The sequence below is a fragment of the Trichoplax adhaerens genome, genomic scaffold (genome assembly GCF_000150275.1).
Source record: "Trichoplax adhaerens TRIADscaffold_8 genomic scaffold, whole genome shotgun sequence".
Taxonomy (NCBI): Eukaryota; Metazoa; Placozoa; class Uniplacotomia; order Trichoplacea; family Trichoplacidae; genus Trichoplax; species Trichoplax adhaerens.
This window is the reverse complement of record NW_002060950.1, coordinates 2,999,643-3,015,282: the sequence shown is the minus strand read 5'-3', so window position 1 is coordinate 3,015,282 and position 15,640 is coordinate 2,999,643. Positions and strand designations below refer to the sequence as shown.

At 32.1% G+C, this 15,640-nt stretch overlaps 1 protein-coding gene across 1 annotated transcript; it reads right to left on the bottom strand.

Moving 5' to 3' along the window:
* Nucleotides 1-3,071: 3,071 nt before the first annotated feature.
* On the bottom strand, nt 3,072-10,950 carry TRIADDRAFT_64129 (uncharacterized protein; the record flags this gene model as incomplete). The annotated part of the gene is made up of 8 exons (XM_002114649.1): nt 3,072-3,346; nt 3,493-3,829; nt 4,392-4,414; nt 5,050-6,514; nt 6,610-6,825; nt 6,932-7,100; nt 7,198-9,707; nt 10,663-10,950. 8 exons carry the CDS (start codon nt 10,948-10,950, stop codon nt 3,072-3,074), a joined length of 5,283 nt encoding a protein of 1,760 aa, XP_002114685.1.
* Between the last annotated feature and the right edge of the window lie 4,690 nt (nt 10,951-15,640).

The following is a 15,640-nucleotide window of genomic DNA, read 5'->3' as shown; positions in this document are numbered from 1 at the left end:
GCTTTGAAGTGAGAACTCAGAACTGCACTTACAAATTTTTGAACCCCCTTTATTCAAGCTTGAACATAATAAATTAAATCATGTAAAATATATTCCCGTTTACTCAATCCAGACTTTAGCATTCACGAAACTTCAATGCCTATTTTAAGTAAACCGTACAGCAATATTCAGGTATAATAATATCTGAAAAATAGCATAAACCCTAAAATTCTAGGAAATTGTATCCCAAATTAGACTAGTCATTACCTTGGAATTACTATCTTTACGTAAAATTTTACATCAAAAATACAAAGTAAAGTATAAAATACAGAAAATAGATATGTATAGAAGACTTGAAATTGAATTACTAAAGTTCTAAATGGAAATACGAATGACGTTATGCTCAGTTGCTGCAACGATGAGTTTTCAGCCAAAAATTTGACCTAGTCATTAAATTAGAATAGTAATCCTTGCGAAAAGGTTCACTTCAAAATAGCCGTCTAAATAATTTCATTTCTCTAGAGATGGTAAAATAGAATTAATAAGCTACTCCTTCACTCTCAGTCATCTAATTCACCAACAATAATATTTTATTAATTATAATAACAATAAAATTATCAATTGTAGTATTCTATACTCTCATTATAATTTACGAAAGTAATCATCAAACAGTTAAGAAGGAATTTTGAGTCAATAACCGCTTATTATTATATTTGTTTTATCCCCTTTGAGTAACTTTTGCCTCACTTTGAACTGCTTTATGATTGAAAGCAGAGATTGAAGAATATGCTGCTGATGTCATATATGAATAATTTTCCTATTATTAAACTTTATCCTTACGACATATTATTTCGCAAATGAGTAATAAACGAGTATATTTTACAATATTTTTTCAGCAGTCAAGGAGCAAGCTTAATTGCTACTATTCCTACCTAAATATTGCATCTCATCCTCGCTTATGGATACAAGTAATCGTTGAATTTAAATGTATTAATTTGATCGTTCCGATAATTGAATATACAAAACAGTGTAAAGCAACTACTAAATAACGAACTTTGCTGTCGTAACTAAAGCACAGTAAAATCATGCGGGGTAATGCTGAACTATTTACTTTTAAACTAGATTCGATCGCGTCGATCAGCTATTTTACTGAGACAGCATAATACTATTAAATATCAAATCTTAACTAAGTTATTTTAATATCATGATCGGACAAAGCAAACTATTTTAATTATCGACTGTTATTCACTGTCTACAGCAGCTATCAAGAGGAATAAAATTACCTCTAATCTATTGGAGCAATATTGCAACATGTTAAGCACTTGAATTGTCATAAAAATAAGAAAGTCGACTGCAATATTTAGAAAAATATTTGAACGATCAGTTAGCTGATCAAGCTGCAACCGAACATTAGTGGAACATTATTATAGATGTCAGACAGGTCAAGCGAACAGAACTTTTACATATTGACCTAGTTAATCCAGAAAAACTCTACCTACAATAAAACAATGTAATATTATACAGCCTGTAATAAGCATATATCAATGCATGGACATATATTATCGGTAACATTAACCCATTAGCGCCTGAATAGTATTGATGGAATAATAACTCAAAAAGTGTATCTGTTTTTGAGGTTTTTATGTTAATATGATAGCCAATAAATTTGCTCTAGGAAATAGGGTGGCCACTATCGTTTTTGATGACGTTGTCGTATATCAGAAAGAGGTTCAAGCATTAGGAAATGATTGATCTAGCTCTCAGACCTTTCTGTTTTTTATAATTCAAAGCCATTACTATAAATTAATTTCTATCAGAACCAATAGATGTGAAGAATCTTTATTTTGTTTTCAAATGTAGAAAAAGGGGGAAATTATGGCTTAAAACTAACCTAAAAATACGATTCTTCATACCAACATATAGCTACAATTGTCCGTGTAAGAGCAATCAAAGCACGTAGCAATAATTACCATATACTTTGCCATTTAAATGTTTGAAAACTAGTAAACACACCGTATGTAATCAATAACTAAGGTATCTCATAGCAGAAATTAAGATAAGCACTTTACCAATCTTATGTCATACTAGTATCACAAGAATCCTCTTGTTCAGTAAAATTAGTCAAAACTGAAAGTATAGCAATAGTTCATAACATCTGCTTTAAAACGTATTTGAAACTCAAACGTTTCATGCATCAAACAACGTATTCTTGTCTTAGAAACTTAAGATGAATAAAATATGACTTAAATTTGATTTTATCCTATAAAAGAAAATATATAGACAAGAAACAACATCAGTCGTAAAGCAGTTTTTCTAAATTTCTTTAACATAATACTTAACCTCTTGACAGTAAGCTGTATGCTGGCTGCTGTTATAACTCGCAGAAGTAGCAATTTTATTTGGTTATTCTCTCTTGCACGTCCTTACATAAACCGATTAATTTATGCAAATCTTCTCTTTTACAGATTCAAATATTGATATTTCAGTGTAACTTTACAAATTTGTTCATTTTATCAAGAATTATGCATATTGTTCATATCTTAAGCCTTACAACTTTCTAGTTTATGATTTATTACAGAATTTCCTTCACAAAGGTATGCCAAACTGTACTTATATATGATGGAGACGAATAAAAGTACATAAATTAGCATTTCGCATTGGTGCAATTAGAAGTTTTAATAAATTCCTTTATTATCATAAATGCTTTCTAAGCTTTACAAAAACAACATATCTAACATTAATAGAAAGCTTTATTTAACAGATTAATGGCATTTACTATAAATTTATCCTCCTCAAAACTATCGTAAGGAGAAAGTCTGTACAACATCCTTCTATTCTAAACTTTAAATCAGGAATGAGTTTGCTTTACAAGAATAACTTTCTGACATTATTCATAAATTAAGTTGATTCGGAACAAAATGAATAAGTCTATCTACTACTGTTTCAGTAAATTATGCTTACAGTACAATAAAGCATAAAGGATTATGGAGTACCATATGACATTCAACAAATCATGATACTCCCTTCTATAATACAGATCTAGTAGGCTAAATAAAAATATTTTATTCAGAATTTATCATTGTATCGACGATTTAAGTAGAATTTGTTGGTTCTAAATGTAAAATGTATTCTGGATAAGCAGCATTATCATTAAAAGTAACAAAAGTTGTAGGATTTTTTAAATCATTAACAGTAGAATGGAATCTTTCGTTAGAGCTGCCGGGTATAAATTCCAAAATAGCCCCTCCTTTCCCCGGATTTAGCGTATATATGCCCGTTAATACTCCAACCATAAACACGATATTACAACCTTTGCTGGCAGTAAGAAGGCTGGTTTCAAAAGGAGTTCCTTTACCGTAATTCGTTTCTAGTGCATGCATATTTAAAATGAAAGTTAGAAATTTGAATTTAATGAATCACTATCAAGCTTAAAATATCTAGCTTAAAATTGGATAGAAGTATCTAGCAATAAATTAAGTTTATTCAGAATAAATGATAACTACGATATCTTACCTGCAGTTGCTGTAGCGTAATCTCTGTCAAATCCTGACTTGCAAATACGAGATATACTTGATTGATCAATTCGATGATATAGTCTTCTCTCAACTGGGCTATTTGGACTAAACCGTTGCACTAATTCAGCCACTTCTGTTTTGCGCAATAGATAGCGTTGATAGAGGTTCATATTTTGAATTCTTTGCAACCTTCGCAGACGCGCACCTTGCGATCGTACAAGTTCCACAATTTCATTATATTCTGCCCCCTTTCCAAACATCAACAAGGAGATATTGACTTGAATCTTGAACCTCTTTTTCGGAAAGTGTCCAATATTGCTTACTGGGTAAATGGTCTACAAATTAAAGGGAAACATATGTATATTACTTAATAAAGTAGCATGGAAGATAAATTTTAAATTAATTAAGTAAACTGACTACAAATCAGACAGAAATCTATACATGGTTCAATATAACATGTTGACGTAGGTAGTGCATTTTTAACTAGGTACGGTAAGTTATCCACAAATTAAACGTAAACGTATGCCTTACTCAATATAATGATACCGCCGGTGTTGCATTTTAATTAGCTAAGTTATCCACAAATTAGATGGAAATGTGCATATTACTCAATGTGATATTACAATGTAGACGATATATTTGAGTAAGTACATTATCTACAAATTAGACAGAAATACGAGCAATACTAAATGTAATATTATAAACCCTATACAATATAACATGATACGCAATTTTTTTAACAAGTTACGGCAAGCTGTCTACAAAATATTAGAAAGAAATGTATATGTATTACTCAATGTAATATGATATAGTATGCGATGCATTTTAACTAGGTAAGTTGTCTACAAACTAGATAAAGAATGAATGTAACCATTTTTTTGCAACTTGATAACGTACTCGATGTATTTTAACTAGGTCAGCTATTCACGAGTTAGACAGAAATGTATTATAGAAATTACTTGATGTTATAAGATAGGCGATGCATTTCTAACTTAGTAAACTGTATACCAATTAGCCGGAAATAAATGCATTACTCAATATAATTCGATATTTTATGCGATGTATCTTAACTACGTAATTTGTCCACAAATTATACAGAAATGTACCGTATGCAAAACTTAGTGTAATACGACAGAGCATGGTAGCTAATATATCATAACCCAATCGAATGTGATTGGCGATATATTTTTAACTGGTACGATAAGTTATCTACAAATTAGACAAAAATAAATACATTACTCAAAAGTGTGTAATAGAATGTGATAGGTGACATATTTTTAATTAGGCATGAAAAGTCATCTACAAATTCGACAAAAATAGATGCATTACGCAGTAGTATATGATAAGTAGTGCCTTCTTTAGCAGATCAATTTATAAAAAAATAATTAAGATAATAATCCTACTATTCTATTTCTCAACTCTTATCGACCATAGATTAAGCATAATATTCGAATTTGTAAAAATTTCGTAGCAGAACTAAGATCGCACCTAAATTTATATTAAGGTTGAAACAGAGATTAGTATATGTTATATATATATACATAGTATACTTTACCTTCACTGAATGATTTTCGGGCTATTGTAAACAATAATTTATCCAGTTGGATTAACATGCTGGAATATTCGATGATCTTACCATCAATTTCACAGGATGATTTGCTACTATTTTTGACATAAGTTTTATAACCTCTTTCGATTTCACGGTTCATCTCAGGTGAGAAATCGTGCTTTGCTTTATCCACTGCAACATTCCATTGAGTTTTTTTTAGCATTTCATTTATCATATCTTCCACGATAGATTGGCAATCCTTCTCTTGTGCGAACTGATGAATTCTATCCTTAACTTGAAATACATCATCTTTATTGCCATAAATCATAATTTTCCCATCATCACTGTTGTCAACTATTATTGTACCAAACTGACACCATAATTCATTCATTAATGTCAACCATGCTGGATCTTGAGTAGCTGTAACAACATCTTGTTCAGTGATTTCTTCGCATGTCCAATATGATGCATTATCCACTAACTTTTTTTTAACTTGCACTATCGTATCGTCACTGTCAGCAATAATCGTAATTTTCTTACCATATTCATCATAAAGATTGAATTGCGTAATCTTCCATTGAGTTAACAATGAAGTATCATGATCAGATTTTTGCGCAATCAGTCTTTGTGCCCAGCAAGCAATTTCATGCGCCAGTTCTTCATTACCCGTTATAAAATCAAGACGTGTCAGTGAAATTTTGGCCGTTGAGTGATCATTAAGAAAGCCAGTAATAGCAGTTAATAATTTATAAATATCCTTTTCGCTACTTTCTGTACTTGCTAATGGATAGGTGAGGGAACGATCGTCGTTTTGGTGGATAGAATCAAGCAATGATCGAAAATCGTCTATCATACCATATGGGCAAAAAGTATAAATAGTCTTGCCACTTGCTGCCATTTTTTTGTTTGTATTTAAAGTCGATTCCGAGTAGCATCGAGGATATGAATCTAATCGCTCTGCTAACTTTCCTTGCTGTAAATGGCAAGAACAAACTGCTGTTGGATTTAGAATAGCAGATGTTTGAGCATCATTAATACTGCCATGACAGAAATTTAATAGAAAATGATGGATATTTGTAGAAATGACAGAAAAGAGAACTTTGAGCTGATCTTGTTTCGCTTTTTTAACAGGAGTGGTTACTTTCGTTAGCCGCTCTACCAATCCTATATCATCACCACTAGTTAAGGCAGGCAAACTTAATCCAATTTCTAAATTTTTAGCGATCCTTTTAAATATTCTATTGTAACTATAATAGGTCGGCGTATCCTCTTCAAATATAATAAAACGAACTACATTTAAGTGTCTGCCATTATTATTTTTGGCAAATTGAATTGCGCTATCGATCATTTCCTTAGCCACTGTATCTGCAGACCATCCCACACCACCAGCTCCCAAGCTAGGTATAGAAATGGCTTTTAACGATTCCTTATTTGCATCTTCTAGGCATTGGTAGATCATATTTCCTAGCCACTAAATAAAATAAAAGTCCAATAAAAACTAGGGTATAAATTAGTGCGATTGAACGAAGTTTCCTGATAAGAGAAGTAATTCATTAACTAGTTTACCGTTAATGTTCTAGAGGAACTTAAAAACGGAATATGATAGATATTTTTACATCCAAAACGATATCCCTCAGTACGGCGAAATGAATCTTTCGATAGATCTTTAAGAAAATTGCTACACTCTAACTGGTATTCTGGGCCATCAGCATTGAATATTGCCTGTGCGATTGCTCCAGCTTGAGGATTTTTCACATCAACAAAGTTAATAATGGCATCAGTCTAAGAAGAATAAATGCAAGATAATTTTCAATAAATCGCCAGTTTTACCCATCATTTACAATCCTAGAGGGTAATTTATGATATCCGAACATTATTCTTAACTTACCTGTCTACCTTCCTTTTCAATCTTTCCTCTTATAAGTTTTATACATAAGCCAGCCTGGTTGATATAAATTATATCCGATTCTTCACTTATTGATTGAGATTTTTTACATTTTCTTTTTTTATTCTTTGAATTTCTAACTGGCACATTGATAGTTTTCTCTCTTGTGAATCTTGAAAAGAAATGAATATTGAATTGGTCAGTATTAATGACAACTTCATTCTCGTTTTCAATTTTCTGAAAACTTTTAATAACGTAGGTATAACTACCTCACAAGATCCCTTTTAGCATCTGAAACAATCAGAGAATACCGCAAATTTCCTATCACTTTCTTTAGTTTTCCTTGGTTTTGGCTAATATACCGCGTTATTCGTGATAATTGACTACTATCGCTAGAAAGTGTTTCGGTAATTATTGGAATGGAAGAGATTGTCTCACTAATTTCCTTAATCTCAGTAGTTATATGCTCATTAGGGTATTTCAGGATTAATTGATGATCATCTTTATTCCCATTTGTCTCCATCGGCCGATACAGCAACTGACAATGATACTGCTCCTCAAGCGATAAAAATTCTTTTTTACAATGTTCCTTCAAGTAATGAACTTTTGCGGAAGGTAATTTTTGGATTAAAAATTCATTATAATTTTCGCCATCGAATGAATTTGAAACATTGGTTTTATACTTGTCAAGATGTTTCTTGACTTTGAGCATGACATATTCGAATGCCTCACTGCTGCCAACAATTTTAGCAGTAGCTGTTTTCTCTAGTGTATTTAACCAACATTGAATAAAAACCTCAAGTTGAGAAGCTAATTCATTGGTTAATATGTTGCAAAACGAGATCCAATTTTTCAGTAAATCTTGGCTATAAGATATTTGATAAATGTCAATTTGGATGTCAGTATTAAGAATGTCGATGACTTTGTCATATTCTTCCTTATTGACAGCAATAACCGAGATCTTCTCCCTATCACGATGTACACCTGCCATAACTTTTTTATTTCTTAATTTAGTATTCGTGTCCTGAACAATCTGTGGGTATAGGCGAAGAAAACTGGATAATGAGAGCGAGATGCCATCTTGGTTGTATTGAATATTTACAGTAACTTTTTGACGGCCTCGTGTCCAGCTTATGCATGAAACGAGTGTACGCTCAAAGTCGCTAATATCCATTTGGGGATTATTGATAATCTTGGCTACGTTCTCTTCCGAATTAAGCTGTTTAATGAGTAATATCCTAGCTGGAGTTGGAATAGTTTTTTGGTCTTCAAGAGTATTGTCAGTATTACATTTACTTTGGGGCTGTTTCTGGGTCGATAGATGGTCATTTTCAATGATCTGACCACAATCTTGAAGATTTTGATCATTGTATATTTGGCTTTCATCAGACATTTCGTTGTAAATTTTCTGTAATAATTCTTCTTCAAATGCTCTGGTGGTTTTATGCAATGAGTCTTTGAATAATAACTCCATTCTAACATCCTCATCGCTTTTAACAGGTCTACTTTTCAATTTGGTCACTGAGAAATCTATTGGTGAGAGAGAATCATTCACTTCGGCCTCTACATTTTGGAAATTATGGCTTTTCAGAGGGTATAAACCTTTCAAATCCATGATATCCTGGCTAGAGACTGGAGATATTGGTTGCAGTTTATGAATGTCATTAGGCTTTCTTTTTGGTGCCATTTCTTGTTTGCTGTTCGTTGTCTGAATATTTTCCTTGGAACAATATGTTAAACTTTCTTTGTCAGAAAATGATGGTTTATTATCATCGGTCTTTCCTTTCTGCTTTTTATTTGCCGGCTGGGAAATATACGTCAAGTCATTCCGTTCTTCAGCTGTATCCTGATTTACTACTTCATGCTTCAAGGTTTTTTTTGATAAAGGAGCTACCAATTTGAGTTTGTTGCCTTCAGAATCTTCATTGGCGATCAATTTCGGATCTCTGATAGTGTCGTCTAGACCAGTAGATGATGACGATCCTAATTTTATGTCGTCTCTATTTTCTATTTCACGCTTTAAGCTTTCTCTTGACAACGTAGCTGCCAATTTGAGTTTAGTACTTTTAATATCTTCTTTGGTTATGAGTTTTGGATCTCTGACAGTATCTTCAACGTCAAAAAATGATGATCTCAATTTTATGATATCTCTTCTACTACCATGATCTGGTAAATTCGATGTAATTTCAGTTTCAGAGACAGGCCTATCTAAATTAGAAAGTCTATCGGAATTTGGTTTCTGATCCTTGATGGTATTATCCAAGCTAATCGTTGATAATCCTAAATCTTGGATAACATTTTCATGAACCCCATTTGATTTTGATTTCAAACCTTTGCCAAAGTCGTCTAAGGTAAAAGTGAGTGATATTGACGGCTTCGTATCGCAATCGTCGCCTTTTTCTGTAAATTCTCCTTCAATAAAGGCTTTGGGAGCAGGAGGATGCAAATAAGTAACTTCATTTGAGCTTTTAAGTAGATCTTTTTCACTCTCTCCCATCGTCTGGACAATCTCTGACGAGGAGCCAAGCTGTGAAACTTGAGTGATATTATTCGATTCTTGAGTTGTCGTATTGCTATCATCATCCAGACTTTTAGATACTGAAATAGCCCTATCTACTAATTTTTCCGACCGAATTGATGATTGCAATTTGGAATCTGGTCTTCCATTAATTTTATGGCCTTCAGATTGAATTTCATCTTTAGAATACGAGGACGTAGATTGAGCATTGTGACTATTTTGTTGTTCAATGGCTACCGGCACTGCTTGAACATAATTTCTCTAAAATAGATCAAAAAGCACAAAAGCTGAAGTATTTTGCAGCTGTTTTAAAATGTCATCTTCTTCAATTTAGGGTATGTTGGTGAAATACAAAACTTTACGTTGAGCTACTAATTCTGTAGCTCAACTCTTCAAACTACCGACAATGATTGTTTTTGGATGTTCAAAGATAATTTATAATAATATTATATCGGCAGTGATTTTTTTTTGGATGTTTAATGATAATTTATAATAATATTATATCATTATAATAATAATTATCACGAAAATGTTGAAACTTTGTTTTAAATTATTCCATAATATATAATAATAATTGTTCTGAAAATGTTGAAACTTTGTTTAATATCTAGCCTAGACTGTTTTAACAAGGTGAAGTGGAGGCTATAGTACTATAAACTGTAATTGCAGAATCATTGTACAATCTGATTATTTTCGATGTCTCCCCTTCGTTCAAAAATCAAAATTGTATTCCGTTGAAAATCTTGTATAGTAGTATTTATATATATATATATATGTTATATACCCGTAGAAGGATATCTCCGGTAGTCGGCGTACCGTAAATCTAAAACTATACTTTCTAGTAATGTAGCCTGTATTCTGTACTATACACTTGTAATCGGCCTTCGTGTGCTGTACTGTAGCCTACAACTGTACCTGGACTTACTGCATCGTCTCCTGTACGATATCATTGCGACCTACTATAAAGAATTCCATGAAGGCATCGGGATATCTTCCACTTCCCCCCCCCCCTTAAAGCAGTCTTCGCTCAATTTAGCTGAAGTAATTTGAGAAAAATTGGATAGTCGGTAGTTTGAAGGGTTTAGCTAAATTATTATTCGTTCGGCGTAAGGTTTCGTTTTTCAGCAATACAGCCTACTCTTTCATGATCTACGAACTTGCAGTCGTTATTATGCTTAAAGTTCCTATTATAGACCATTTTTAAACTGTTTTTTACCTGCGTTCCTTGCTCTTGCGATTGAATTCGAACTTCAGAAGAGGACAGATATTCATGGTCATATCGGTAGGGTATGGATTCCTGTTGTACATTATTTTTGTCACTATTCCATACTTCATTTGATCTTGTCGTATCGACTATATCTTCAATCACATTGGTTGCTATCGGTAGATAACCGTCAAAGTTATTTCCTCCATAGTATTGTGGGTCTCTACGCCCAGCCAAAAGAGGAAATCTTGAGAATGTCTTCTTTCCAATACAGGGTAAGCAGCAAAGTACATTACCCATTTTTATGACTGAAATAACTTTTCTCTCAAATTGTAACAACAGCAAATTTTTAAGCTAATCTAGGCTAGACCGGTATCAATTTAAGAACACCAATCTTGCAGTAAGAGGACGTAATTATTCAGCAAATTGGAGCACGGATGGCCTTGAAAGACTGCTATTGAAGAAAAATTTTAACACAATCGATCTTTCAATCCAGAGTTTCCCCATCGTACACCAACCGGACTATCCTTTAGTTCTTTACCAATAACAATTCGGGTTTATGCAATATTAAATTAAGAATGGCGGTATTCTAAATTGAATTGATGCCCTTACAGACACAACTTCATCAGACTATGCAACGATATTCTAATCTTACTAATATTAGTCAGCAACTAAGAATCTAATCGTTATTTGTAGACAATCTCCAATAGTATAATTGAATTGCATTATATGTAAAATTTAACACTAGTATATTACAATACAGTTCTTTTTCAAAAGAATTCTATCACCAAGATAATGAATGACCTTTACTTTAGATCACAGCAGAATAGCTAGATTCCATGTCTATCTTTCTGTCCATTACAGTAACAACATAAAAGCTGAAGTAGGATGAATCCTCTACCAAGAATAAAAATAAAATACGTTATCACAGGTTTAGAAACCTTTCTACGGCTAAGACATTAGTAGCAATATGCATTCCTTCTGTCTTACTTTTAGGATATCACGTTTACGCTGTGGACTATTGACGAAATGAGTAGAGTATAATAATAATTCGATCACGAGGCTATGCACCGCTTTCAGACGTTCCTTGTTTAGACTAAAACACTGTATAATAAGCTGTCCGAAAATCTCGTTCTTATTTATTTTATACATGTTCATTATGCCTCTTTACTATTCGGCTCTAGATTACTAAGATCGACGTATTAACAATCAAGTATCTCCTATGTCTGTATATATCATTTGCTTTCTATTCGTTTTCTTAATCTTATACAACATCATTAGTATGTTGCTGCAATGGTTCAAGAACATACTGCACGATATACAAGTGTATTTTTCTACAAATTAATCAATCTATTGCTCAGACATAAAAGTTAATTGACGTAGATGAGAAATTATAATTGTAAAATTCCGATTGATAATGTTGATTATCGTCATTATCTTTACTATGCGCTAGCCAGCCTCTCTGCCTGAACATAAGAGAATATAGCTATAGACGCGAATTCATGATGGTAGAATTTAAATAGATAGCGTCGATGATTATCGTAATGGAGGCTTGACATTTTACTCATTAAAGGCAATCGGAGCACTCCATGTACATAAATCGTCTTATCGACACTTCCGCATACTTGTTATTCTTTAATTTCTAAAAGGCTACTGTATTTCTTAACAATAGTATTACACAGTATTCATGGCGCTCATTAATCAATGATAATAATTTATTCCACAATACAATATAATTAAGAGTAATAAATGCTTTTTATGCTATAAATATGCAAAACATACTGTTAGCTCCATCAAGCAGGGAACACTTCCTTATTCAAACAAAAGCTGACCAAGATCCTCCTCTTAATTGTCTGAATTGAATTCAATTCTTTTCCATAGATATTCATTATTCTCGGTGCTTAATGCACTTGTTTATATGCTTTCTATTCTTTCAATCTAACTACGCTAAAAGAATTATCAATTTTCAGCACTGCTTGTAGGATTGACTCTTATAAGCGTCATAAAATGAACTGTATAGAAATCAGGTTACAAAACTTTTAACTACCTATGATTCTACTTTCTTTGCACTCTGTTCGACTAAGCAAAACTTTGACACCAAATAAAATTGGGGAAAAACCGATCAACATTTATTAAGAAAACGTGAGAGAGTCTGATCAAGCAGCCTTCCAAATACTTAACTCCAAGTATTATAAGTAAACAAATAAAAAAAAACGGCAGAACTAAAACTGTCAACAACCAAACAACATAACAAAAAAAGAACGTTTTAACTTACAATAGTTCGACCCCTAAGGCCTTTAAAATTCAACAAGTTCTTCAAAACAATTTTCTTTTACTCTCTACTCTAAATTTTCTGATTGCACTATCATTTATAGGCTTTGCTGAGCTTTCAGTGGTATTTAAAACTTAATATTTTCTAACCAATCACTCTTAAGATCCATTTTAGAAAACTACTTTCCACCACTTAAGAAATCAAAAATTACTCAAAGTTTAGACACGATTTACCCTACGATTCCCTTACAAAACGCTATAAAACCAAACATACTATAAAATACATTAAGTTGCACTTTTAACATAATTCCTAATCTTTATACATCACAAAAGTCTAAAAATTAACTTTTAAACATCAAGATTTAGTCATAAAAATAACAATCTAACTGCTTAACAATCGCCAATCAACACAACCTCCGCCATTTGCCATCCAAAAATTTTATATGACCATTATGACTACTTTTCTGACATTAGTATAGACAGTTGATATTTTAGCATGAAGTTGTACGGTAACTATACGATTATAGCCGACATTACAGTACTTTTTTGTCCTGTTATAAATCCCCTTTCTATATGGATAGGGTTTTGTTACTAAGTTAAATTCATTTATAATCTTAATAGACTATGAAACTTCCTTTCTTTAGATTAGGGGATTGCTATTAAGTTATTCCTATAGTAATCTATATAATACCTTGTAAAATAGTGAAGAAGAAACGATGGCAGCATTAAGATTTGGCAGGGTATAACTAAAAGATACTATGACTTTCTAGGTATTTTTTATAGTAAAATAATAATAGTTACATACTTAAAGCTATAAAGAACTCTGCTTTTTGTCCTTTACTGTATGCATATGTCCAGTCATTCAACGCTATACGTAAAATTATTTGTGATCCTCAAAGTAGGACACAACTTTTCTAGGCATAGTATTTCCTTGTAGAAAAGAATAAATAACCATATGTAATAAGCTTTTATACAAGATACGCTAGTTATACCGTGAATCGAGTGCTGTACAAGTATCGCTAATTTAGATGCTTGTTTTTGTTCTTTATTATTCATTTATACACATTATTAAATTCCTTTCTATCCATGCAAGTAATCGTGCAATTTTAATTAACCTAACAGAGGATCTCGATTCTTAAAAGTGTCTGGCATAGATTGTAATGATGTTGATAAGAAAACATTTTCTTTAATTTCCTAATACTTCAAATCTGAATAACTCTTGATAACGCACTTAACCAATCTTTTATAAACATGTTATAACACTAGATTTTATAGCTCAGTTCGAATAAATTGAAGCAAAGCTCTCTCATTTTCTTCAGAACTAAATCTGGGTAATTCTTAACGGTACATGAACCAACCCTTTTATAAAGATGTTTAAAAACGAGATATTATAACTTTAATTCGAATCAATTGAAATAAAGAATCACTAGTATTCTTCATAACTTGTATCTCTTTTAATAAGTAATAGCTTCAGCATCATGCAAATGCGTTCAGAGATTATTCTTTAAATTCCCTCGATCAAATAAACTGACAAGGAGAAGAAGATAATTACGGCAACGGCTAGTAGTAAGCAAAACAAAATCCATAAATTTAACGTAATTTTAGGCCTTGCAATATAAAAATGACTTCAGTTTAGTATTGTCTGCAGATCTTAGTCATACAGCGAAGATATACGGCGGAAAATTATCTGAATACTCGCTTTTTTCTGTAATCGTAATTTGCAAGATAGTTTTTATGCTATTAATGGAGTATTGCAGTAAAAGAAATATCTCATATCAACATTTGATGACAAAATACTTTGTAATACGAAAACTTAGAAATGCTTGTGTAAAGTAAAATAATTACATATTACAGATATCTTTCCCATTTGTACTCGAGGACCAGCAAGTAAGATTCTATACTACTATATAAACAAAAAAGGAACTTGTATGTAAGCACTGGTTGTACCTGGATACATTCATATAGATACATTCATAACATAGAAATTTCAAGAACAATACTGGCATCTAAGACATGATATGTATAGTAACTTTATTTGGGAACTTATTGGAATATGAATAAAGTAACTTAAATGCATAGAGGTAGTTAAATTATACGCGATCTAGGATATCATTTTACGTTTCTGGAAATATTATTTATACGTTAACATAAGAAAGTACCTTTCTAATCGATACTATATTACAGTAATGAGATATAAAGCCTAGGTCGTGATACTTATTATACAATACCGGTAGTTTGCTCAATATAACTAGTATTGTGATTGTAGACCGTTAGCCATGTTTAGTATAACGTACGGTGGATATTTATCCTTAAGAGATATTTGGTAGCCATAACTATAGACTGTAGTGGTATAGACTCTATGCTAGAGTACAGATGACTATATACAGTAAGGTGTTGAGTTACTAATAAGGTTATAGGTAAAAATAGAACTGTAAATCATATATTAGGATTTGGTTAATTTATTGTACTTTAGCCGAACAGTGTTTATAAGAATAATTTAACTATGTGTAATATATGGTAAAAGGTTGCCATGCGGATTGTAGCTGCGAATGCTACGAAAAGTATAAAAGCATGCAACTTTAAATTATTCTGTTAGTTCGTTCTAGAAGTCTTTAGTAGTAGTATTCGGCTAGAGTAGAGCTGCGTATAGTTAATCTTTTCGTAAGATTCAATAAAGCTCTTATTCTTCTAAAATTTGGAATTTCGTGATCGATATACA